General features: G+C 44.6%; 1 protein-coding gene across 4 annotated transcripts in view; it reads left to right on the top strand.

Moving 5' to 3' along the window:
• Positions 1 to 24,856, top strand: part of TRAF3 (TNF receptor associated factor 3) — a 128,181-nt gene that overhangs the window by 45,631 nt on the left and 57,694 nt on the right. The window contains exon 1 of one of the 4 annotated variants that reach the window (XM_056545483.1): positions 132 to 221. The exons of 1 other annotated variant lie outside the window; for it this stretch is intronic. In XM_056545483.1, coding sequence (XP_056401458.1) covers positions 188 to 221 — 34 coding nt within the window. In that variant the 5' untranslated portion in view covers positions 132 to 187. Of the gene's footprint in view, positions 1 to 131; positions 222 to 8,754; positions 8,862 to 12,348; positions 12,376 to 24,856 lie in introns of those variants that run through there. 2 more of the 4 variants (XM_056545484.1, XM_056545487.1) reach the window with 2 other exon arrangements.

The raw sequence follows: 24,856 nt of genomic DNA, 5'->3' as shown, positions 1-24,856 counted from the left end.
GACCCAGGAGGACCCCACTGCTGACACAGAAACATAAAAAAGCAAGACTACATTTTGCCTAAATGAACTTGAGTAACCAAAATCCTTCTGGGAAAACGTCTTGTGGACAGATGAGACCAATATAGATCTTTTTGGTAAAACCCATCATTCTACTGTTTACCGAAAACGGAATGAGGCCTACAAAGAAATGAACACAGTACCTACAGTGAGATATGGTGGAGGTCAGTGATGTTTTGGGTTGTTTTGCTGCCTCTGGCACTGGGGGCCTTGAATGTGTACAAGACATCATGAAATCTGAGGATTACCAATGGATTTTGGGTCGCACTGTACAGCCCAGTGTCAGAAAGCTGGGTTTGTGTCCGAGATCATGGTCTTCCAGCAGAACAATGGGGGAGATTTATCAAAACCTGTGCAGAGGAAAAGTTGCCCAGTTGCCCATAGCAACCAATTAGATTGCTTCTTACATTTTGCAGAGGCCTTGTTAAAAATGAAAGAAGTGATCTGATTGGTTGCCATGGGCAACTTTGCCTCTGCACAGGTTTTGATAAATCTCCCCCAATGACCACAAACATACGTCAAAAAGCACCAGAAATGGATGGGAACAAAGCGCTGGAGAGTTCTGAAGTGGCAGCAATGAGTCCAGATCTAAATCCCATTGATCACCTGTGGAGAGATCTTAACATTGTGGTTGGGAAAAGGCGCCTTCCAATAAGAGACCTGGAGCAGTTTGTAAAGGAAGAGTGGTCCAACATTCCGGCTGAGAGGTGTAAGGAGCTTATTGATTGTTATAGGAAGCCACTGATTTCAGTTATTTTTTCCAAAGGGTGTGCAACCAAATATTAAGTTAAGGATGCCAATAATTTTGTCCAGCCCATTTTTTGGAGTTTGGTGACATTTTGTCCAATTAGCTTTTTTTCCTCACTTTTTTGGTTTAGTTCCAATACACACAAAGGGAATAAACATGTGTATAGCAAAACATGTGTTACTGCAATCCTTTCCTGTGAGAAATATTTAATTTTCTGGAAAAATTTCAGGGGTGCCAACATTTACGGTCATGACTGTATGTATTGCACTTGTTACGCCGAGCGCTCCGGGTCCCCGCTCCTCCCCGGAGCGCTCGCAACATCCGCGCATTTGCAGCGCCCCGGTCAGACCTGCTGACCGGGTGCGCTGCAATACCTCTCTCAGCCGGGATGCGATTCGCGATGCGGGAGGAGCCCGCTCGCGATGCACATCCCGGCTCCCGTACCTGACTCGCTCTCCGTCGGTCTTGTCCCGGCGCGCGCGGTCCCGCTCCTTAGGGCGCGCGCGCGCCAGGTCTCTGCAATTTAAAGGGCCACTGCGCCACTGATTGGCGCAGCTGGCTTAATTAGTGTGTTCACCTGTGCACTCCCTATTTATACTTCACTTCCCCTGCACTCCCTCGCCGGATCTTGTTGCCATTGTGCCAGTGAAAGTGTTTCCTTGTGTGTTCCTAGCCTGTGTTCCAGACCTCCTGCTGTTGCCCCTGACTACGATCCTTGCTGCCTGCCCTGACCTTCTGCTACGTCCGACCTTGCTCTTGTCTACTCCCTTGTACCGCGCCTATCTTCAGCAGTCAGAGAGGTTGAGCCATTGCTGGTGGATACGACCTGGTTGCTACCGCCGCTGCAAGAAAATCCCGCTTTGCGGCGGGCTCTGGTGAATACCAGTAGTGACTTAGAACCGATCCACCAGCACGGTCCACGCCAATCCCTCTCTGGCACAGAGGATCCACCTCCAGCCAGCCGAATCGTGACAGTAGATCCGGCCATGGATCCCGCTGAAGTTCCACTGCCAGTTGTCGCCGACCTCACCACGGTGGTCACCCAGCAGTCACAACAGATAGCGCAACAAGGCCACCAGCTGTCTCAACTGACCGTGATGCTACAGCAGCTACTACCACAGCTTCAGCAATCATCTCCTCCGCCAGCTCCTGCACCTCCTCCGCAGCGAGTGGCCGCTTCCGGCCTACGATTATCCTTGCCAGATAAATTTGATGGGGACTCTAAGTTTTGCCGTGGCTTTCTTTCGCAATGTTCCCTGCACTTGGAGATGATGTCGGACCAGTTTCCTACTGAAACGTCTAAGGTGGCTTTCGTAGTCAGCCTTCTGTCTGGGAAAGCTCTGTCATGGGCCACACCGCTCTGGGACCGCAATGACCCCGTCACTGCCTCTATACACTCCTTCTTCACAGAGATTCGAAGTGTCTTTGAGGAACCTGCCCGAGCCTCTTCTGCTGAGACTGCCCTGCTGAACCTGGTCCAGGGTAATTCTTCTGTTGGTGAGTACGCCATCCAATTCCGTACTCTTGCCTCCAAATTATCCTGGAATAATGAGGCCCTCTGCGCGACCTTTAAAAAAGGCCTATCCAGCAACATTAAAGATGTGCTGGCCGCACGAGAAATTCCTGCTAACCTGCATGAACTCATTCATCTAGCCACTCGCATTGACATGCGTTTTTCCGAAAGGCGTCAGGAGCTCCGCCAGGATATGGACTTTGTTCGCACGAGGCGTTTTTTCTCCCCGGCTCCTCTCTCCTCTGGTCCTCTGCAATCCGTTCCTGTGTCTCCCGCCGTGGAGGCTATGCAAGTTGACCGGTCTCGCTTGACACCTCAAGAGAGGACACGACGCCGCATGGAGAATCTGTGCCTGTACTGTGCCGGTACTGAACACTTCTTGAAGGATTGTCCTATCCGTCCTCCCCGCCTGGAAAAACGTACGCTGACTCCGCACAAAGGTGAGACAGTTCTTGATGTCAACTCTGCTTCTCCACGCCTTACTGTGCCTGTGCGGATATCTTCCTCTACCTTCTCCTTCTCTACTATGGCCTTCTTGGATTCCGGATCTGCAGGAAATTTTATTTTGGCCTCTCTCATCAACAGGTTCAACATCCCGGTGACCAGTCTCGCCAGACCCCTCTACATCAATTCTGTTAACAATGAAAGATTGGACTGTACCGTGCGTTACCGCACGGAACCTCTCCTAATGTGCATCGGACCTCATCACGAAAAAATTGAATTTTTGGTCCTCTCCAACTGCACTTCCGAAATTCTTCTTGGATTACCGTGGCTTCAACGCCATTCCCCAACCCTTGATTGGTCCACAGGAGAAATCAAGAACTGGGGTACTTCTTGTTTCAAGGACTGTCTTAAACCGGTTCCCAGTACTCCCTGCCGTGACCCTGTGGTTCCCCCTGTAACCGGTCTTCCTAAGGCTTATATGGACTATGCTGACGTGTTTTGCAAAAAGCAAGCTGAGACTTTACCTCCTCACAGGCCTTATGACTGTCCTATTGACCTCCTCCCGGGTACTACTCCACCCCGGGGCAGAATTTATCCTCTGTCTGCTCCAGAGACTCTTGCCATGTCAGAGTACATCCAGGAAAATTTAAAAAAGGGGTTTATCCGCAAATCCTCCTCTCCTGTCGGAGCTGGATTTTTTTTTGTGTCCAAAAAAGATGGCTCCCTACGTCCTTGCATTGATTACCGCGGACTTAATAAAATCACGGTAAAGAACCGCTACCCCCTACCTCTTATCTCAGAACTCTTTGATCGCCTACAAGGTGCCCACATCTTTACCAAACTGGACTTAAGAGGTGCTTATAATCTCATCCGCATCAGGGAGGGGGACGAATGGAAGACTGCATTTAACACCAGAGATGGACACTTTGAGTATCTGGTCATGCCCTTTGGCCTGTGCAACGCCCCTGCCGTCTTCCAAGACTTTGTTAATGAAATTTTTCGTGATCTCTTATATTCCTGTGTTGTGGTTTATCTGGACGATATTCTGATTTTTTCTGCCAACTTAGAAGAACACCGCCAGCATGTCCGCATGGTTCTTCAGAGACTTCGAGACAATCAACTTTATGCCAAAATGGAGAAATGTCTGTTTGAATGTCAATCTCTTCCTTTCCTAGGATACTTGGTCTCTGGCCAGGGACTACAAATGGACCCAGATAAACTCTCTGCCATCTTAGATTGGCCACGCCCCTCCGGACTCCGTGCTATCCAACGTTTTTTGGGGTTCGCCAATTATTACAGACAATTTATTCCACACTTTTCCACTATTGTGGCTCCTATCGTGGCTTTAACCAAGAAAAATGCCAATCCTAAGTCCTGGTCTCCTCAAGCGGAAGACGCATTTAAACATCTCAAGTCTGCCTTTTCTTCTGCTCCCGTGCTCTCCAGACCGGACCCATCTAAACCCTTCTCACTGGAGGTAGATGCCTCCTCAGTGGGAGCTGGAGCTGTCCTTCTACAAAAAAATTCTTCCGGGCATGCTGTTACTTGTGGGTTTTTTTCTAGGACCTTCTCTCCGGCGGAGAGAAACTACTCCATCGGGGATCGAGAACTACTGGCCATGAAATTGGCGCTTGAGGAATGGAGGCATCTGCTGGAGGGATCAAAATTTCCAGTTATCATATACACTGATCACAAGAATCTCTCCTATCTCCAGTCTGCCCAACGGCTGAACCCTCGCCAGGCCAGGTGGTCGTTGTTCTTTGCCCGTTTTAACTTTGAAATTCATTTTCGCCCTGCCGACAAGAACATTAGGGCCGATGCCCTCTCTCGTTCCTCGGATGCCTCGGAAGTAGAGGTCTCTCCGTAACACATCATTCCTCCTGACTGTCTGATCTCCACTTCTCCAGCCTCCATCAGGCAAACTCCTCCAGGGAAGACCTTCATTTCTCCACGCCAGCGTCTCGGGATTCTCAAATGGGGACACTCCTCCCACCTCGCAGGCCATGCGGGCATCAAAAAATCCTTGCAACTCATCTCTCGTTTCTATTGGTGGCCGACTCTGGAGACGGATGTTGTTGATTTTGTGCGGGCCTGTACTGTCTGTGCCCGGGATAAGACTCCTCGCCAGAAGCCTGCTGGTCTCCTTCATCCTCTGCCTGTCCCCGAACAGCCTTGGTCTCTGATTGGTATGGACTTTATTACAGACTTACCCCCATCCCGTGGCAACACTGTTATTTGGGTGGTCGTTGATCGATTTTCCAAGATGGCACATTTTATTCCTCTTCCTGGTCTTCCTTCAGCGCCTCAGTTGGCTAAACAATTTTTTGTACACATTTTTCGTCTTCACGGTTTGCCCACGCAGATCGTCTCGGATAGAGGCGTCCAATTCGTGTCTAAATTCTGGAGGGCCCTCTGTAAACAGCTCAAGATTAAATTAAACTTCTCTTCTTCTTATCATCCCCACTCCAATGGGCAAGTAGAAAGAATTAACCAGGTCCTGGGTGACTATTTACGGCATTTTGTTTCCTCCCGCCAGGATGACTGGGCAGATCTTCTACCATGGGCCGAATTCTCATACAACTTCAGAGTCTCCGAATCTTCTGCTAAGTCCCCATTTTTCGTGGTGTACGGCCGTCACCCTCTTCCCCCCCTCCCTACTCCCTTGCCCTCTGGTTTGCCCGCTGTGGATGAAGTGACTCGTGATCTTTCCACCATATGGAAAGAGACCCAAAATTCTCTTTTACAGGCTTCATCCCGCATGAAAAGGTTTGCCGATAAGAAAAGAAGAACTCCCCCCATTTTTGCTCCCGGAGACAAGGTATGGCTCTCCGCTAAATATGTCCGCTTTCGTGTCCCCAGTTACAAACTGGGACCACGCTATCTTGGTCCTTTCAAAGTCTTGTGCCAGATTAACCCTGTCTCTTACAAACTCCTTCTTCCGCCTTCTCTTCGTATTCCCAATGCCTTCCATGTCTCTCTCCTTAAACCACTCATCCTTAACCGCTTCTCTCCCAAACTTGTTTCTCCCACTCCTATTTCCGGTTCTTCTGACGTCTTCTCCGTGAAGGAGATTCTGGCCTCCAAGACGGTCAGAGGGAAAAAAAATTTCTTGGTGGATTGGGAAGGCTGTGGTCCAGAAGAGAGATCCTGGGAACCTGAGGACAACATCCTAGACAAAAGTCTTGTCCTCAGGTTCTCAGGCTCCAAGAAGAGGGGGAGACCCAAGGGGGGGGGTACTGTTACGCCGAGCGCTCCGGGTCCCCGCTCCTCCCCGGAGCGCTCGCAACATCCGCGCATTTGCAGCACCCCGGTCAGACCTGCTGACCGGGTGCGCTGCAATACCTCTCTCAGCCGGGATGCGATTCGCGATGCGGGAGGCGCCCGCTCGCGATGCGCATCCCGGCTCCCGTACCTGACTCGCTCTCCGTCGGTCTTGTCCCGGCGCGCGGTCCCGCTCCTTAGGGCGCGCGCGCGCCGGGTCTCTGCAATTTAAAGGGCCACTGCGCCACTGATTGGCGCAGCTGGCTTAATTAGTGTGTTCACCTGTGCACTCCCTATTTATACTTCACTTCCCCTGCACTCCCTCGCCGGATCTTGTTGCCATTGTGCCAGTGAAAGCGTTTCCTTGTGTGTTCCTAGCCTGTGTTCCAGACCTCCTGCCGTTGCCCCTGACTACGATCCTTGCTGCCTGCCCTGACCTTCTGCTACGTCCGACCTTGCTCTTGTCTACTCCCTTGTACCGCGCCTATCTTCAGCAGTCAGAGAGGTTGAGCCGTTGCTGGTGGATACGACCTGGTTGCTACCGCCGCTGCAAGACCATCCCGCTTTGCGGCGGGCTCTGGTGAATACCAGTAGCAACTTAGAACCGGTCCACCAGCACGGTCCACGCCAATCCCTCTCTGGCACAGAGGATCCACCTCCAGCCAGCCGAATCGTGACAGCACTCTTGTGCACGCTGTATATATGTATCGCACTCTTGTGCACGCTGTATACATGTACTGCACTCTTGTGCACGCTGTATACATGTACTGCACTCTTGTGCACGCTGTATACATGTACTGCACTCTTGTGCACGCTGTATACATGTACTGCACTCTTGTGCGCACTGTATACATGTACTGCACTCTTGTGCGTACTGTATACACGTACTGCACTCTTGTGCGCGCTGTATACATGTACTGCACTCTTGTGCACGCTGTATACATGTACTGCACTCTTGTGCACGCTGTATACATGTACTGCACTCTTGTGCACGCTGTATACATGTACTGCACTCTTGTGCACACTGTATATATGTTTTGCACTCTTGTGCACGCTGTATATATGTATTGCACTCTTGTGCACGCTGTATACATGTACTGCACTCTTGTGCACACTGTATATATGTTTTGCACTCTTGTGCACACTGTATATATGTATTGCACTCTTGTGCACGCTGTATACATGTACTGCACTCTTGTGCACGCTGTATATATGTATTGCACTCTTGTGCACGCTGTATACATGTACTGCACTCTTGTGCACGCTGTATACATGTACTGCACTCTTGTGCACGCTGTATACATGTACTGCACTCTTGTGCACGCTGTATACATGTACTGCACTCTTGTGCACCCTGTATACATGTACTGCACTCTTGTGCACGCTGTATACATGTACTGCACTCTTGTGCACGCTGTATACATGTACTGCACTATTGTGCACGCTGTATACATGTACTGCACTCTTGTGCACCCTGTATACATGTACTACACTCTTGTGCACGCTGTATACATGTACTGCAGTCTTGTGCACGCTGTATATATGTTTTGCACTCTTGTGCACGCTGTATACATGTACTGCACTCTTGTGCACGCTGTATATATGTTTTGCACTCTTGTGCACGCTGTATACATGTACTGCACTCTTGTGCACGCTGTATATATGTACTGCACACTGTATACATGTACTGCACTCTTGTGCACGCTGTATATATGTTTTGCACTCTTGTGCACGCTGTATACATGTACTGCACTCTTGTGCACGCTGTATATATGTACTGCACACTGTATACATGTACTGCACTCTTGTGCACGCTGTATATATGTACTGCACTCTTGTGCACCCTGTATACATGTACTACACTCTTGTGCACGCTGTATATATGTACTGCACACTGTATACATGTACTGCACTCTTGTGCACGCTGTATATATGTTTTGCACTCTTGTGCACGCTGTATACATGTACTGCACTCTTGTGCACGCTGTATATATGTACTGCACACTGTATACATGTACTGCACTCTTGTGCACGCTGTATATATGTACTGCACTCTTGTGCACCCTGTATACATGTACTACACTCTTGTGCACGCTGTATATATGTACTGCACCCTGTATACATGTACTGCACTCTTGTGCACGCTGTATACATGTACTGCACTCTTGTGCACCCTGTATACATGTACTGCACTCTTGTGCACCCTGTATACATGTACTGCACTCTTGTGCACCCTGTATACATGTACTGCACTCTTGTGCACCCTGTATACATGTACTGCACTCTTGTGCACCCTGTATACATGTACTACACTCTTGTGCACGCTGTATATATGTACTGCACCCTGTATACATGTACTGCACTCTTGTGCACCCTGTATACATGTACTGCACTCTTGTGCACGCTGTATATATGTACTGCACCCTGTATACATGTACTGCACTCTTGTGCACCCTGTATACATGTACTGCACTCTTGTGCACCCTGTATACATGTACTGCACTCTTGTGCACCCTGTATACATGTACTGCACTCTTGTGCACACTCACACTCATGCCGCCGCTGCTCGGGCCCAGCACTAGGGGATTTCCAGAGGAAGTGCCGGGACTTTCCAGCAGACAGAAGTGGGCAGGGACAGCGCACACAGCAGCAGAGGGCGCCGGGAAGGGGCTTTTTTCTTTTCTTTTCTTTTTTTTGTGTGTGTTTTTTTTTTGCACATGCCGGAGCTGAATCACCTTTCTCCCAATGTGTTTTGGTGCTTTAGCTGTGAGCAGTGGCCGGGGCTGTCAGTGACCCGTCCGGGCGTCCTCCAGGCTGCTGACGCTTCTCGGATGAATAGTAAGTAGTCTCCGCCGGGACCCCCCCCCCAGGTATCCCGCTCCCCTCCCCCACCCTGCCGGGCACCCCATTGATCCCACGGTCCCTTATCTGTTACAAATGTAGCACTGTCTGCTCGTGTGGGAGGACCGTGGCCTTAAAGGGCCAGTGCCCCTCTTTGGGCTCCTGGGGTTGGGGGGGTATTGCTATTGCTGGAGCCAACTAAATTAGGAGCCTGGACCACTATTATGGGGGTGACAAATTATAAAGAGGGGGGTCCTGCTCTGCAGTTGGGATGTGACAGGCAAGGGTTAAAAGTTCCTGTATGACTGATGCTGTAAAGCAGTGTTTTCCAACCAGGGTGCCTCCAGCTGTTGCAAAACTACAACTCCCAGCATGCCCGGACAGCCAACGGCTGTCCGGGCATGCTGGGAGTTGTAGTTTTGCAACAGCTGGAGGCACCCTGAATGGGAAACACTGCTGTAAAGTGAGGTATGAGGGGGTTTGGTGGGCCTGGACTGCACACGGATGGTCTACTGTGTCTTCTAGGATACCATGAATATTATATATAGATATATACACACATATATGTGTGTGTACTTATACTTTCATTCATACCTATACATACAAAAATGTTTTTATGCGCAAATAATACAGCTGAATATTTGTAATATATACGTGTGTGTGTGTGTATACACTTTTACATAGCTAGATAAACTTACATATATACCTAAATATAATTTATATACACTTTTTTTAAAATATATTTATATATAATGTAACCACAGTATATTCATTCAAATACACGCATATCTTTTACGTGCCTATATGTGTATACATGTGTACGAAACGCACACAAACATGCCTATATTTATATATACATTCCTACATACACGAATATATATGGTCATACATACACACCTGTATATTCAATTACATGTACACATAATATTTTGATATATACATTCACGTCCATTTATACGCTGTAAAAGGTCATCCTTCTACATATACACTCCTACACACGTATGGCTTCATATATACACTCCATCTCTACTTATATACAGTCATACACAGATATATCTTCATATACACACCTATGTTTTTATACATACACATAATTGTTATACATACGCATATATATATATATATATATATATACATACATACACATACAGTCATACAAAATATTTTCATACTTGCACACCTATATTTATATACATTCATTCATACACAACTATGTTTATATACATACACATATATTGTTATACATACACACACACACATACACACACACACACACACACACACACACACACACACACACACATATACATACACACACACATACAGTCATACAAAATATTTGCATACTTGCACACCTATATTTATATACATTAATTCATACACAACTATGTTTATATACATATATTGTTATACACACACACACACACACATACAGTCATACAAAATGTTTGCATACTTGCACACCTATATTTATATACATTCACTTATACATCTGTATCTCCATACATACACATATACCTTCATGCATACACACATATATAGATATAGATTTATTTATTTTTCATAGTCATACTTACACACCTATATTTATATACTGTACATTCATACATGCACACCTATGTTATATACATACACATATATTGTCATACATACGCACCTACACACACACACACAAATATACACACACACAGTGATACAAAATATATTTTCATACTTACACAGCTATATTTATATACATTCATACACACCTATGTTGTATACATTCACATATATTGTCATACATACGCACCTACACACACACATATATATATATATACACACACACAGTGATACAAACATATTTTCATAATTACACACCTATATTTATACATTCATACATATACATATATACATTATACCTATATTTATACATTCATACATATACATATATACATTCATACATACACACATATGTTTATATGCATACACATATATTGTCATACACACACACACACACACACACATATATATATATATTCAACCATACAAACATGTATTTTCATACTTACCTATATTTATATACATTCATTCGTACATGTCTTCATACATATACACCTATGTTTATATGCATACACATATATTGTCATACATACACACACACATATATATATATATATATATATATATATATATTCAGCCATACAAATATATGTATTTTCATACTTACCTATATTTATATACAATCATTTGTACATGTCTTCATACATACACACCTATGTCTATACACATTCATACAAATACATACTCACATATGTAGATATAGATTAATACATACACATATGTTGTCATACAAATGTATCTATATTTATTCACAGTCATACAAACACATACACATGTCATACATACACATTTTTTTCATACATAGACAACTATATATACATCGTATACATACACACATACCCTTTGCATACAATACACATAGGCATTCAGGTATACACCTCTATATTTATATTCCTACATGCTAGGGTTTCCCAACCAGTGGGCCTCCAGCTGTTGTAAAACTACAACTCCCAGCATGCTGTGAATTGTAGTTTTGCAACAGCTGGAGACACCCTGTCTGGGAAGCTTTGCTATATACACACACTTATATATATTTTTCTATACCCCTCTGTATGCATTCACACATGCCTTTATTTCTCTACCTTTATACATAGATGCACATATACACCTTCCTACGTACACACCTATAGATGCGTACACACACCCATCTCCATACATTCCTATATAAACGCTCACATATAGCGACGTTCACTTCCATAATTGTTTCTTTCTGATTCATAATTTGCTCCGGATCATCTGCTTCCTGACTCACCCTGGATAAACTTGTTTTCTCGTGGCTGTATAAGATATTCCTTTATTTTTATATATTATTTTTCAAATTATTATTCTTTGAATTTATTCCTATATTTATTTCTATTTTATTTATTTATTATTCTTTGCATTTATTCCTATTTATTTTTATATAGATATATATATTTTTAGAATTTTTTTTCACCTCCAGTGTTTACTGTATATGGCCCAATATTTTTTAGAGTTGTTGTTGTTGTTACATATTATTTTTTGTTAAGTACTTTTGTATCACATTGTAACATTGTGATACATTGTTGCATCTGTTGAGCTCACACACAGCTGTCTCCCATGGGCTTGTGAAATTGTGAAGTCATTGGAATGGGATGGCAGCGTGACAGCTGAGCGGTGCCCGGCCCTGTGCCCGGCCTCCGGTGACCTCACTACAGACGTCATGTTCTGAGCATGTGAGGCAACGTTACGGCCGCTCTTGCGCAACCTTTTTACTATCAGCCTTGTGTCATTCTTCGTGTTCCCTCCTCTTGACTCATTGAGAAACCTTTTTCATCCGGATGTTTAATTTCTCCTGGAATTTTTTTTTTTTTTTTATCTCCACATTCTTAAGACAAGGCTCTCATGGTAAATTAAGGAAATGTTTTGTTTCGGGGGCGGTCAGCGGTGTGATGTAAGTATATGACGTCGTTTTTGCAATATGTGAACTAAAGTATCAGGAAATTGCATTACAAGTAAAGAGAATCTAGTTCGGCTCTTTAACTGTGTCGGTTATGACAGTCTGTGATAGTGGTGGTCGACCAGATCTTATGGGGCCCTCTGATGTGGCCCTTGACTATTTTAGGGCCAGGAACTCTACAGCCTGTATTCATTTATTTGTTATTTTTATTTATCTATCTATCTCTATATATATTTTATTTATTTATATTTTTATTTACACCAATGTTCCTCAACTTGTTGCTCTCGGGCTGTTAGGGCATGCTGGGAGTTGTAGATTTGCAACAGCTGGAGGCACACTGTTGGGAATCACTGAGCTAGAGGGTGACAGGTTGAAGAACCCCAAATATGTTGTTATCTTTGTATGAAACCTGGCACACATTGTCATTTCTGATCTTTAGCGTGTATCTCATGGGTATAGTTCGTGCTGCATGGATTATGGGCTCATCGTGTACACAGCGCTATTACAGATCCAGTGCACATCCGTGAGCACATACTGTAGCTTTTATCTGCCTCTAGTTTTGTTTATATGTGTGTGTGTGTGTGTGTATGTGTATATATATATATATATATATATATATATATATATATATATATAACATTGGATACCATATTATGAAGAAATTATCAGTATGGACTCCATTAGTTGCTGTATTGGCGCAGGGGGACACACTGCTTTCTATGGGTATAAGGCATAAGGCAGTGGGGTCCAAACTGTGGACCTTCAGCTGTAGCAAAATTACAACTCCCAGCATGCCCAGATGGCTGTCTGGGTATGCTGGGAGTTGTAGTTTTCCACAGCTGGAGGTCTGCAGTTTGGACCCCACTGGCCTATGGCTAAACATGGGGACTTCCACTAAGTATATTGGGGAGGTAGTAGGGGTGTAGGGCATTCACTTGAATGGGACATGGCTGAAGCTGCTACTTAGTGTACGGAGTGTAGGACTACAGGGCACAGAGTAGATATGTGCTGCCCCTTCAAACAGCTTATCAGTAGATGTTCAACACTTTAACCCCAAACACCCACACTAAGGACCCAATTACACAGCCGACATGGTCCATTGTAACAGGGCCAGTGATCAGCTGGTGACAGCATACACTTGTTTGCCGACTGATCAGGCTGTTTTGACCCACCACATTCTATGGGCGGATGTACTTTATGTTAGCGGAAAATCTGCAGATTGCACCAGAGAATCAGAATCCGCAGTGTGAACATACCCTAAAACGTACCTGTTATTTTAGGTGACCTGTCGGGATCTGCTGTCCTATTGTGGGTACGTGAGGAGCAGCACTATTTCTGACCACTATATAACTTGTATATGGTATTTTTCAGCCGATTTCTGTTCTGCTGCAGACTTTAATTTGCAGTTCTCCCAGAGCTGGTGGGAAGAGCTTCCCCTCCATAGACTTGTATTGCTTGTTTTGAGCTCCCCCTCCCATAAACTTGTTTTGAGCTCCCCCCCCCCATAGACTTATAATGCTTGTTTTAAGCCCCCCCTCTATAGGTTTGTATTGCTTGTTTTAGTTCCTCCCCCCCCCCCCATAGACTTGTATTGTTTGTTTTAAGCTCCCCCTCTATAGGTTTGTATTGCTTGCTTTAAGCTCCCCCCCCCCATAGACTTTTATTGCTTGTTTTGAGATCCCCCTCCCATAGACTTGTATTGTTTGTCTTAAGCTCCCCCCCATAGACTTGTATTGTTTGTTTTTAAGCTCCCCCCACCCCATAGACTTTTATTGCTTGTTTTGAGATCCCCCTCCCATAGACTTGTATTGTTTGTCTTAAGCTCCCCCCCATAGACTTGTATTGTTTGTTTTAAGCTCCCCCATAGACTTGTATTGTTTGTCTTAAGCTCCCCCCCCCATAGACTTGTATTGTTTGTTTTTAAGATCCCCCCACCCCATAGACTTTTATTGCTTATTTTGAGATCCCCCTCCCATAGACTTGTATTGTTTGTTTTAAGCTCCCCCCTCTATAGGTTTGTATTTCTTGTCTTGTAGACACAGGACAAAACTGACCTGATTTTAACAGCGGGAAGGGGGGAGAGGAAAAGTTTGATAACCAGAATATAAGATATATGACAATGTTTCTTATATTTGCTTGTAGTATTGATCCATGCAAAGCTTGTTCACGTGCCTATTTAAGGGGAAGCCAAGCCCTCTTTCCAAATTTCATTCCTGTTCTGTATATACAAATTGTGTTCAGGTGCAAGATTTAGAAATAGGGCTCGGCTTTCAGCTGACTGTCAATCAAAACATGATTGGGGGGGGGGGGGGGGGGGGGGGGGTGGAGAACATGTTCCAGTCCTCAGCCCTTTAGGGGCTTGGAAATGCCTCTTTGTCACTTTGCATCAGAAAATAGAAGCATATGTCTACAATATGGAAGCACAGATTATGGAAGGTGCCATGTGTCTCCTTGCCCTAACAGCGTCAGCAGTTTGGAACGTGAATTGCATTTGACAGATCCCCTTTTAAGACTGTTTACACATTGCAGTAATGTGACTGCTGCTTTATTTCGGAGATATTGGCACACCTGTTCTTGGGTTGTGTCTAACATTGCATCCCAGCTCAATTGGCATCAGTGGAATTGCAGACAAGCCTAAAACGAGTGCCCACATCACGGTCGCAAGTCCTTGCCCAACCGCGGTTCTAATGGCCCAACCAGAAAGCTTTACAGGTCCCTTAGATCTTATCTGTTTGGGGGGCGCCATGTTGAGCTGGGACTTACAACTGAAATATGAATGCAATTACCGGTCTGTATTACACATTTGTGGACACGGCCTTACCACTCATGTGGGGTTTGGAGCCAAAGTCAGAAGTGGATTAAAATAGAAAGATAATTATTGGAAAGGAAACATAAATGGACTTCTCCTTCCTGCTAAATTAATTTCTGACCTTGTGTAATTCCAGCCTTAGGCAGGGTTCACACCACGTTTTTTGCAGTACAGTTCCCATATAAGTTTTCAATTTGAAAACCGTTCGGAACTTATTGTAAACTGGATGCATTGACTCTCCAATGAAAACCGTATGCCAAATGATGCATCAGGTTGTGTCCGTATGCCAAATGATGCATCAGGTTGTGTCCGTATGCCAAATGATGCATCAGGTTGTGTCCGTATGCCAAATGATGCATCAGGTTGTGTCCGTATGCCAAATGATACATCAGGCTGTGTCCGTATGCCAAATGATGCATCAGGCTGTGTCCGTATGCCAAATGATGCATCAGGCTGTGTCCGTATGCCAAATGATGCATCAGGTTGTGTCCATATGCCAAATGATACATCAGGCTGTGTCCGTATGCCAAATGATGCATCAGGTTGTGTCCGTATGCCAAATGATGCATCAGGTTGTGTCCGTATGCCAAATTATGCATCAGGTTGTGTCCGTATGCCAAATGATGCATCAGATTGTGTCCGTATGCCAAATGATGCATCAGGTTGTATCCGTATGCCAAATGATACATCAGATTGTGTCCGTATGCCAAATGATGCATCAGGTTGTGTCCGTATGCCAAACGATGCATCAGGTTGTGTCCGTATGCCAAATGATGCATCAGGCTGTGTCCGTATGCCAAATGATGCATCAGGTTGTGTCCGTATGCCAAATGATGCATCAGGTTGTGTCCGTATGCCAAATGATGCATCAGGTTGTGTCCGTTTTGCATCCTGTACGGTTTTGTCAGTTTTTTTCCCCGTACCCCAAACCGTAGTCTACCACGGTTTTTGGTCCGGGTGAAAAACTGTATTGAAATGTTTAGTTTTTTTTTTTTAACATGGGAGTCAATGGGAACCATACAGAACCGTATGTGCGTACAGTTCCATCCGGTTTTCACCATATGGCTTTTGACTTTGCACATTTTTTTTTCTTGGAATTTCAATCAAACAAGTGAAACTTTATTCATAATTGAATGAAAAGTTAAAAAATTTTTCTTAAAATAACGGATGCAACCGGACATAATTTTTCAAACCGGATACGGATTAAAATTTGTACACACGTTTTGATACAGTTTAGTCAGGTATTGAGGAATCTGTTTTTTCTTTAAATCAAAAACCTGATACGGAAACTGTATTGCAAAAAACGTGGTGTGAACCCGGCATCAAAGCGGTATCCTAAAGATTTCAGATTAACTGGTGCCAGAAAGTTATACAGATGTGTTAATTACTTCTATATAAAAATCTTCATCCTTCCAGTACCTATCAGCTGCTGTATTCTCCAGAGGAAGTTGTGTAGTTCTTTCCAGTCTGACCACAGTGCTCTCTGCTGACACCTCTGTCCGTGTCAGGAACTGTCCAGAGCAGGAGAAGTTTGCTATGGGGATTTGCTCCTGCTCTGGACAGTTACTGACAGGGACAGAGGTGTCAGCAGAGAGCACTGTGGTCAGACTGGAAAGAACTACACAACTTCCTCAGGAGCATACAGCAGCTGATGGAGTACTGGAAGGATTAAGATTTTTATATAGAAGTAATTTACAAATCTTTTGTCCCCTCCGGAGTACCGCTTTAATAACAAATCAGTTGTGTTTCCAAAGAGTTGGACTGACAAACATTTCTCTCCAGGACCGCCTCTGCATTTTTCGGAATTTGCGATATTTTAGGTGCAATTTCCCTTTAAACTTTGACACCCGTTCTAGAATACATTGTAGCAATAAAATGTTTCCATGTATGGGCAGGAAGCCAATGCTGTTAACCCTTAATGTGCTTGGACACTTGTGTCTGTGCGGGTTTTGGTTTTTCTGCTTCTCCCAACCTGTGGCTCTCAGTGCATGATGGGAGTTGTAGTTTTGCAACAAATGGAGAGGCACAGGTTTAGAGAGGTGCTGACTCCGACCCCCTCCTGTGGTCTCCTGTCCCCCCCCCCCCCCCCGGGGGTTGTGCATTGTAATATTACTATCAGCAGAATCCATGGCCCCCACCTGACCAAGCTGCTTACAGACCACATGATCCTAGGGCCCGGGATCGCTATGTTGCAATGGACATGTGTCCGGGAGAAATATTAGGGGATTTTTCTTAAAGGGCCGGTACATCCTGAAAAAAGGGAAAAGTTGCGTAAACTGTAAACAAGGTGTAGATTTCGGCAGAATATTTAGGCATCATCTTGACATCCTGACGTGGCCTATATGTGATTCGCGTAATTCTATTAGGAAATTCTGAGTTAATAAAGAAAAGGGCTTCCTTGTTCTGGATACAATAGAGAGGGACTCTTCATCTGGAGGACCAGGCACATCCATGCATTGTGATTCCTAACCACTGTTGCAGAACTACAACTCCCAGCATGCAGTCTGACCACAGTGCTCTCTGCTGACACCTCTGTCCGTGTCAGAAACTGTCCGAAGCAGGATAGGTTTGCTGTGGGGATTTGCTTCTGCTCTTGACAGTTCCTGACATGGACTGAGGTGTCAGCAGAGAGCACTGTGGTCAGACTGGAAAGAACTACACAACTTCCTGTGGAGCATACAGCAGCTGATAAGTACTGGCAGGATTAAGATTTTTATATAGAAGTAATTTACAAATCTGTATAATCTTCTGGCACCATCTAATTTGAAAACATTTTTTCCCCCTCCGGAGTACCCCTTTTTTGACCACTTTTTAGTCTGTATTCCAATCCTAAGGGAAAATCAATTTGCTTCCGATTTTACAAGGATGGCCGTAGGGTCATTGCATGCCCTTTTACAGGAGTATTTACCTCAATAAATAGTCCCCAAACCAGTTGTCTTAGGGCCCAAAAGGGCAGAATCCACTGCCAGACACCTGGTGGCCGCTTATATCCTAGAGGAAAAAGGATCAGTCAGTGGAAATCCAACATGCCTGATCCTTCTGTATCCTACTATCAGGATTCCCATCATACTCCATTAGACGTCAGCCAGTCCTTCCAAATTTGAGAGGATCCGGCGAACGTCTACTGCAGTGATTCCCAACCAGGGTTCCCAGACAGCCTTTGGCATGCTGGGAGTTGTAGTTCAGCACTGTTTGGGAAACGCTGGAATACGGTGATCGTATTTTATGGTCGCTAGTAGCCAGAATCGTTACCTGCCTGGACCAAAGGTGAAGGAACCTTTTCATATTTGGAGACGTCATAATCCATTATTGCTTAAAGGGGTTATCCAGGAAAAAACTTTTATATATATATATATATATATATATATATATATATATCAACTGGCTCCAGAAAGTTAAACAGATTTGTAAATTACTTCTATAAAAAAAATCTTAATCCTTTCAGTACTTATGAGCTTCTGAAGTTAAGGTTGTTCTTTTCTGTCTAAATCCTCTCTGATGACATGTGTCTCGGGAAACGCCCAGTTTAGAAGAGGTTTGCTATGGGGATTTGCTTCTAAACTGAGCGTTTCCCGAGACACATGTCATCAGAGAGCACTTAGACAGAAAAGAACAACCTTAACTTCAGAAGCTCATAAGTACTGAAAGGATTAAGATTTTTTTAATAGAAGTAATTTACAAATCTGTTTAACTTTCTGGAGCCAGTTGATATATAAAAAAAAGTTTTTTTCCTGGATAACCCCTTTATGACTCTTCTATCCTGGGACTTTTTTCTTGCTTTTTATGAACAAATCGAGCAAGGAAGTGACATTCCACCTGTCTCCCCTGCACTCTCTCAGCAGACTGCTGGCTGCTTCCTGCTGGTATACGGCGTATCTGATGGTCGGACAGGAATTAGATTTCCCCGCAGCTGCCCGGCTCGGTCATTGGGTTCTTCTTCCTTCTAGACCAAGTATGTGCCCTATGGAAATAAGGGAGATATCTGTGTGGAATATAAGGCACTTTAGGGTAGTGGTCTCCAAAAGGTAGCCCTCCAGATGTTGCAAAACTACAACTCCCAGCATGCCCGGACAGCCAACGGCTGTCCGGGCATGCTGGGAGTTGTAGTTTTGAAACATCTGGAGGGCTGCCGTCTGGAGACCACTGCTCTGAAAGGATTGTCCAAAGTGGACAATTCCTTTATAAGGCTTCTATTCTATCCCATTATTGATACATATAAAGGTGACCAGCGATTGGTTGGACAAAGCGGACAATGTCCAGTCGTCTTTTTTATTTCTTTGAATTTACTTTTTGGATTTTTGGATATGTTCTTCTATTGGTGCTAGAGGCTTTTTTTATTTTTTTTTCCCCCGGTGGTTTTTAATCTGTTCCAATCTACTGATGGCAGTAGTAGCTTCATAGATGGTGTTCAGAGAGTAATCGTGCTTTCAGTGATAGTGCTCTGAGGATAGTCATATCTTTAGTGATAGTGCTCTGAGGATAGTCATATCTTTAGTGATAGTGCTCTGAGGATAGTCATATCTTTAGTGATAGTGCTCTGAGGATAGTCATATCTTTAGTGATAGTGCTCTGAGGATAGCCGTACATTCAGTGATAGTGCTCTGAGGATAGTCGTATCTTTAGTGATAGTGCTCTGAGGATAGCCGTACATTCAGTGATAGTGCTCTGAGGATAGTCGTATCTTTAGTGATAGTGCTCTGAGGGTAGTCGTACCTTCAGTGATAGTGCTCTGAGGATAGTCATATCTTTAGTGATAGTGCTCTGAGGATAGCCGTACATTCAGTGATAGTGCTCTGAGGATAGTCGTATCTTTAGTGATAGTGCTCTGAGGGTAGTCGTATCTTTAGTGATAGTGCTCTGAGGATAGCCGTACATTCAGTGATAGTGCTCTGAGGATAGTCATATCTTTAGTGATAGTGCTCTGAGGATAGCCGTACATTCAGTGATAGTGCTCTGAGGATAGTCATATCTTCAGTGATAGTGCTCTGAGGATAGCCGTCAGTGATAGTGCTCTGAGGATAGTCGTATCTTTAGTGATAGTGCTCTGAGGATAGTCATATCTTTAGTGATAGTGCTCTGAGGATAGCCGTACATTCAGTGATAGTGCTCTGAGGATAGTCATATCTTTAGTGATAGTGCTCTGAGGATAGCCGTACATTCAGTGATAGTGCTCTGAGGATAGTCGTATCTTTAGTGATAGTGCTCTGAGGGTAGTCGTATCTTTAGTGATAGTGCTCTGAGGATAGCCGTACATTCAGTGATAGTGCTCTGAGGATAGTCGTATCTTTAGTGATAGTGCTCTGAGGATAGCCGTACATTCAGTGATAGTGCTCTGAGGATAGTCGTATCTTTAGTGATAGTGCTCTGAGGGTAGTCGTACCTTCAGTGATAGTGCTCTGAGGATAGTCATATCTTTAGTGATAGTGCTCTGAGGATAGCCGTACATTCAGTGATAGTGCTCTGAGGATAGTCGTATCTTTAGTGATAGTGCTCTGAGGGTAGTCGTATCTTTAGTGATAGTGCTCTGAGGATAGCCGTACATTCAGTGATAGTGCTCTGAGGATAGTCATATCTTTAGTGATAGTGCTCTGAGGATAGTCATATCTTTAGTGATAGTGCTCTGAGGGTAGTCGTATCTTTAGTGATAGTGCTCTGAGGATAGCCGTACATTCAGTGATAGTGCTCTGAGGATAGTCGTATCTTTAGTGATAGTGCTCTGAGGATAGTCTTATCTTTAGTGATAGTGCTCTGAGGATAGTCATATCTTTAGTGATAGTGCTCTGAGGATAGTCTTATCTTTAGTGATAGTGCTCTGAGGATAGTCTTATCTTTAGTGATAGTGCTCTGAGGATAGTCGTATCTTTAGTGATAGTGCTCTGAGGATAGTCTTATCTTTAGTGCTAGTGCTCTGAGGATAGTCTTATCTTTAGTGCTAGTGCTCTGAGGATAGTCTTATCTTTAGTGATAGTGCTCTGAGGGTAGTCGTACCTTCAGTGATAGTGCTCTGAGGGTAGTCGTACCTTCAGTGATAGTGCTCTGAGGATAGTCGTACCTTCTCAAATAGCACTCTATGGGCAGTTGTACTATCCTATGTGGCATTCTGAGGGTAGCGGCACCTTCCAAGATGTCTCCACTAGTCGTTCTAGCCTTGATCTTTGCTTCATCGCCTTTTTTCCGATCAGTGACTTGTTGGAGTGACGTCTTGTAGACCCGGGGGTTACACGGGTCGGAGATGGATGGAATGAGTCAGTGCTATTCCCCTGGAGTGGGCAGTGAGTTGAGTACTCTCTGTATTTTCGTAGAGTAGGCCTGGATCTCTGTGAAGACAGTGGGCTGCCGCCAGATTATAGAGCTCAGCAAGACGTACTGTAGGTGGCAGGTGAGTCGTCTCCACTGAAACGTCTAAAGTTTATTTTTTTGGAAAGGGAAAAAATATATATATTTTTATGGGGAAGAATATAATTCTGATGGATCTCGTATCGTTCTCTGTTTTTCTGTTTATTTTTACTTGAAATTTTCTGAATTTCAAGTAACATTTTAATGTGTTGATTGTTTCTTTTTCTTTTTGCTGGGGATTTCCCTTGCCTGCTAAATTTATTAGCGATGACACGCACACACACTCTTCCCTAAACTTTTTACCTACATAATCCTTCACACAGGGGAACTAGCTCCCCTCCTCCCTCTCACAGTCTAAATATAGGTTTAGGAATAGAATGACAGAACTTCAATGAAGACTGACATATAGGTTTAGGTGAATGACTGGGGGAGGGGGGAAATTGTAACGCTACTATACTGTTGGCTTGTCCTCAGTGTACAGAGCCCCGCTAGTCCTCGGTGTACAGAGCCCCGCTTGTCCTCGGTGTACAGAGCCCCGCTTGTCCTCGGTGTACAGAGCCCCGCTTGTCCTCGGTGTACAGAGCCCCGCTTGTCCTCGGTGTACAGAGCCCCGCTTGTCCTCGGTGTACAGAGCCCCGCTTGTCCTCGGTGTACAGAGCCCCGCTTGTCCTCGGTGTACAGAGCCCCGCTTGTCCTCGGTGTACAGGGCCCCGCTTGTCCTCGGTGTACAGGGCCCCGCTTGTCCTCTGTGTACAGGGCCCCGCTTGTCCTCTGTGTACAGGGCCCCGCTTGTCCTCGGTGTACAGGGCCCCGCTTGTCCTCGGTGTACAGGGCCCCGCTTGTCCTCGGTGTACAGGGCCCCGCTTGTCCTCGGTGTACAGAGCCCCGCTTGTCCTCGGTGTACAGGGCCCCGCTTGTCCTCTGTGTACAGGGCCCCGCTTGTCCTCTGTGTACAGGGCCCCGCTTGTCCTCGGTGTACAGGGCCCCGCTTGTCCTCGGTGTACAGGGCCCCGCTTGTCCTCGGTGTACAGGGCCCCGCTTGTCCTCGGTGTACAGGGCCCCGCTTGTCCTCAGTGTACAGAGCCCCGCTTGTCCTCGGTGTACAGAGCCCCGCTTGTCCTTCCCACACTTTCTGTATTTTGTCTCTGCACAGAGGCACACCCACAATATTGGCAGTGGTCTCTAAACTGCAGACCTCCAGATGTTGCAAAACTAAAAAGCTGTCCGGGCGTGCTGATAGTTGTAGTCTTGCAACATCTGGAGGCCCACTCTTTGGAGACCACTGCCATAAAGGGCTTTATATTCCGTTAGGCCTTCTTTTTAAGGGAAATGCTGGGTGACAGAGGTAGAGCTGGATTTGTCACTCGGCTTTCCCAGAGACAGAGGTGGATTTGTCATTTGGCTTTCCCAGTGCACTGAATGGTAGATTTGCATCATTGTGCATTAACACATCCCTCATAGTCAGATTGCAACCTCACTAGAGAGATTTACCATTCAGGATCCCTAATATTTATTTAGCTATCTGGATCTTATGGAGACAACGTACTTTGATGTTATTTATATGGGCCCAGAGGATATACTGGAATTGGGAATATGTTGTCTGTAAAGAGGAAGAGGAGCTGTTATGAGGTTCTGCAGCAGCTGAGGTCTGTATTATGATGTTCTCCAGCAGCTGATGAGATCCTCAGACCCCTTGTGAGACCATATGCTGGTGCCGTTGGCTCTGGGTTCCTCCTAAGGGCGCGTTCACACGGAGTAATTCAAGAGGAATTTACTCGAGTAATTCCTCTTGAATTCTCCGCTCCAAATTAATGCACCTCTCCTCTGCCCAATGACTTTAAAGGGCACCTTTCATCAAAAAAACTTTTGATATATTATAGATGAATGTATGCAGAATAACTTTCTAATAGCATGTTATTAAAAAATATGCTTCTTTCTATTTAATTTTCCACTTTGAAAAATGACCACTAGGGGTCTCCCTACCAGTCCTTGTTTATAGATTTCAGACTCATGCAGGAGTCCTAAATCTCAAACTGCCGCTGGAACACAGACAAACTCAGCACTGCTGCCTGCCAGGGAGCAGTGCTGTGCTTGTCTGTGTCCCGGCTGCAGTTTGAGGGGGCGTGGCGGGATGTCATAAACACAGAAGCTCGCTGGGACCCCCGTGATCAGACATATTATCCCCTGTCCTCCTTTTAAGACTTGACATGAAAAATCTGGTGATGCTGCTGTATTTCACCTTAAAGAAAAGTGTCTAGACTTGATCTAATTGTACCAAACCCTCAGCTGTAAATAGTTTGAGGTCTATATTCATTTTCAGCTTCTGAGATTAAACTGTGTCACAAGAATACGCCATAAAATACACGGCAGGAGATCCGATGGTTGCCCTTGATTTCTACTGTGCATTTTGACTCCTTTTTTTTTCCTGTTGCCTTTTTTTTTTTTTTTTTTTAACACGTTTTCCTCGAGGATATACACGGAAAACATTTGACTTTTTTCTAGCATATTCTATTCCTTCTTGGTTTCCTTGTTAAAGGGGTAGGTACTTCACTGGAAAACGTATTATTTTTTTTTTTTTATTCAACTGGTGCCAGAAAGTTATAAAATTACATTTCCGTTTTCTTTATCTACTATCCATGTTACAATTTTTTTTTTTTACCCCCCCCCCCCCCCCAAACAATTCTCAGATCCGGTTCCAGTGCCCTGTCCGACCCACATCATCCGCATACTCCTTCAGATAGAGCCAGAAAGTTATACAGATACAGCTGGTGCCAGAAAGTTAAACAGATATGTAAAGGACTTCTATTTAAAAATCTTAATCCTTCCAGTACTTATAAGCTGCTGTGTGATCCACAGGAAGTTCTTTTCTTTTTGATTTTTTTTTCTGTCTGACCACAGTGCTCTCTGCTGACACCTCTGTCCATGTCCGGAACTGTCCAGAGTAGGAGCAAATCCATAGCAAACCTCTCCTGCTCTGGACAGTTCCTGACACGGACAGAGATGTCAGCAGAGAGCACTGTGGTCAGACAGAAAAGAAATTCAAAAAGAAAATAACTTCCTGTAGAGCATATACAGCAGCTGGTAACTACTGGAAGGATTAAGATTTGGAAATAGAAGTCATTTACAAATCTGTTTCACTTTCCGGCGCCAGTGGAGTACCCCTTTAAATAAAGAGAAAAGAAAGAAATTGCTCGCCAAGAAAATTCTCGCCGTAGGTGACAACGTTTACACACGTTGTTCCTGTTCAGGTTTTTATTTCTTGTTTTTTTTGGCAAGGTTTTTGGCATGTACCAAAATAGGCGAAGAAAAACTAGTTACTTGTTGCTATTC

The sequence above is a fragment of the Hyla sarda genome, chromosome 11 (genome assembly GCF_029499605.1).
Source record: "Hyla sarda isolate aHylSar1 chromosome 11, aHylSar1.hap1, whole genome shotgun sequence".
Taxonomy (NCBI): Eukaryota; Metazoa; Chordata; class Amphibia; order Anura; family Hylidae; genus Hyla; species Hyla sarda.
Note: the sequence above shows the minus strand (reverse complement) of the source record. Positions and strands in the feature narration are given on the sequence as shown.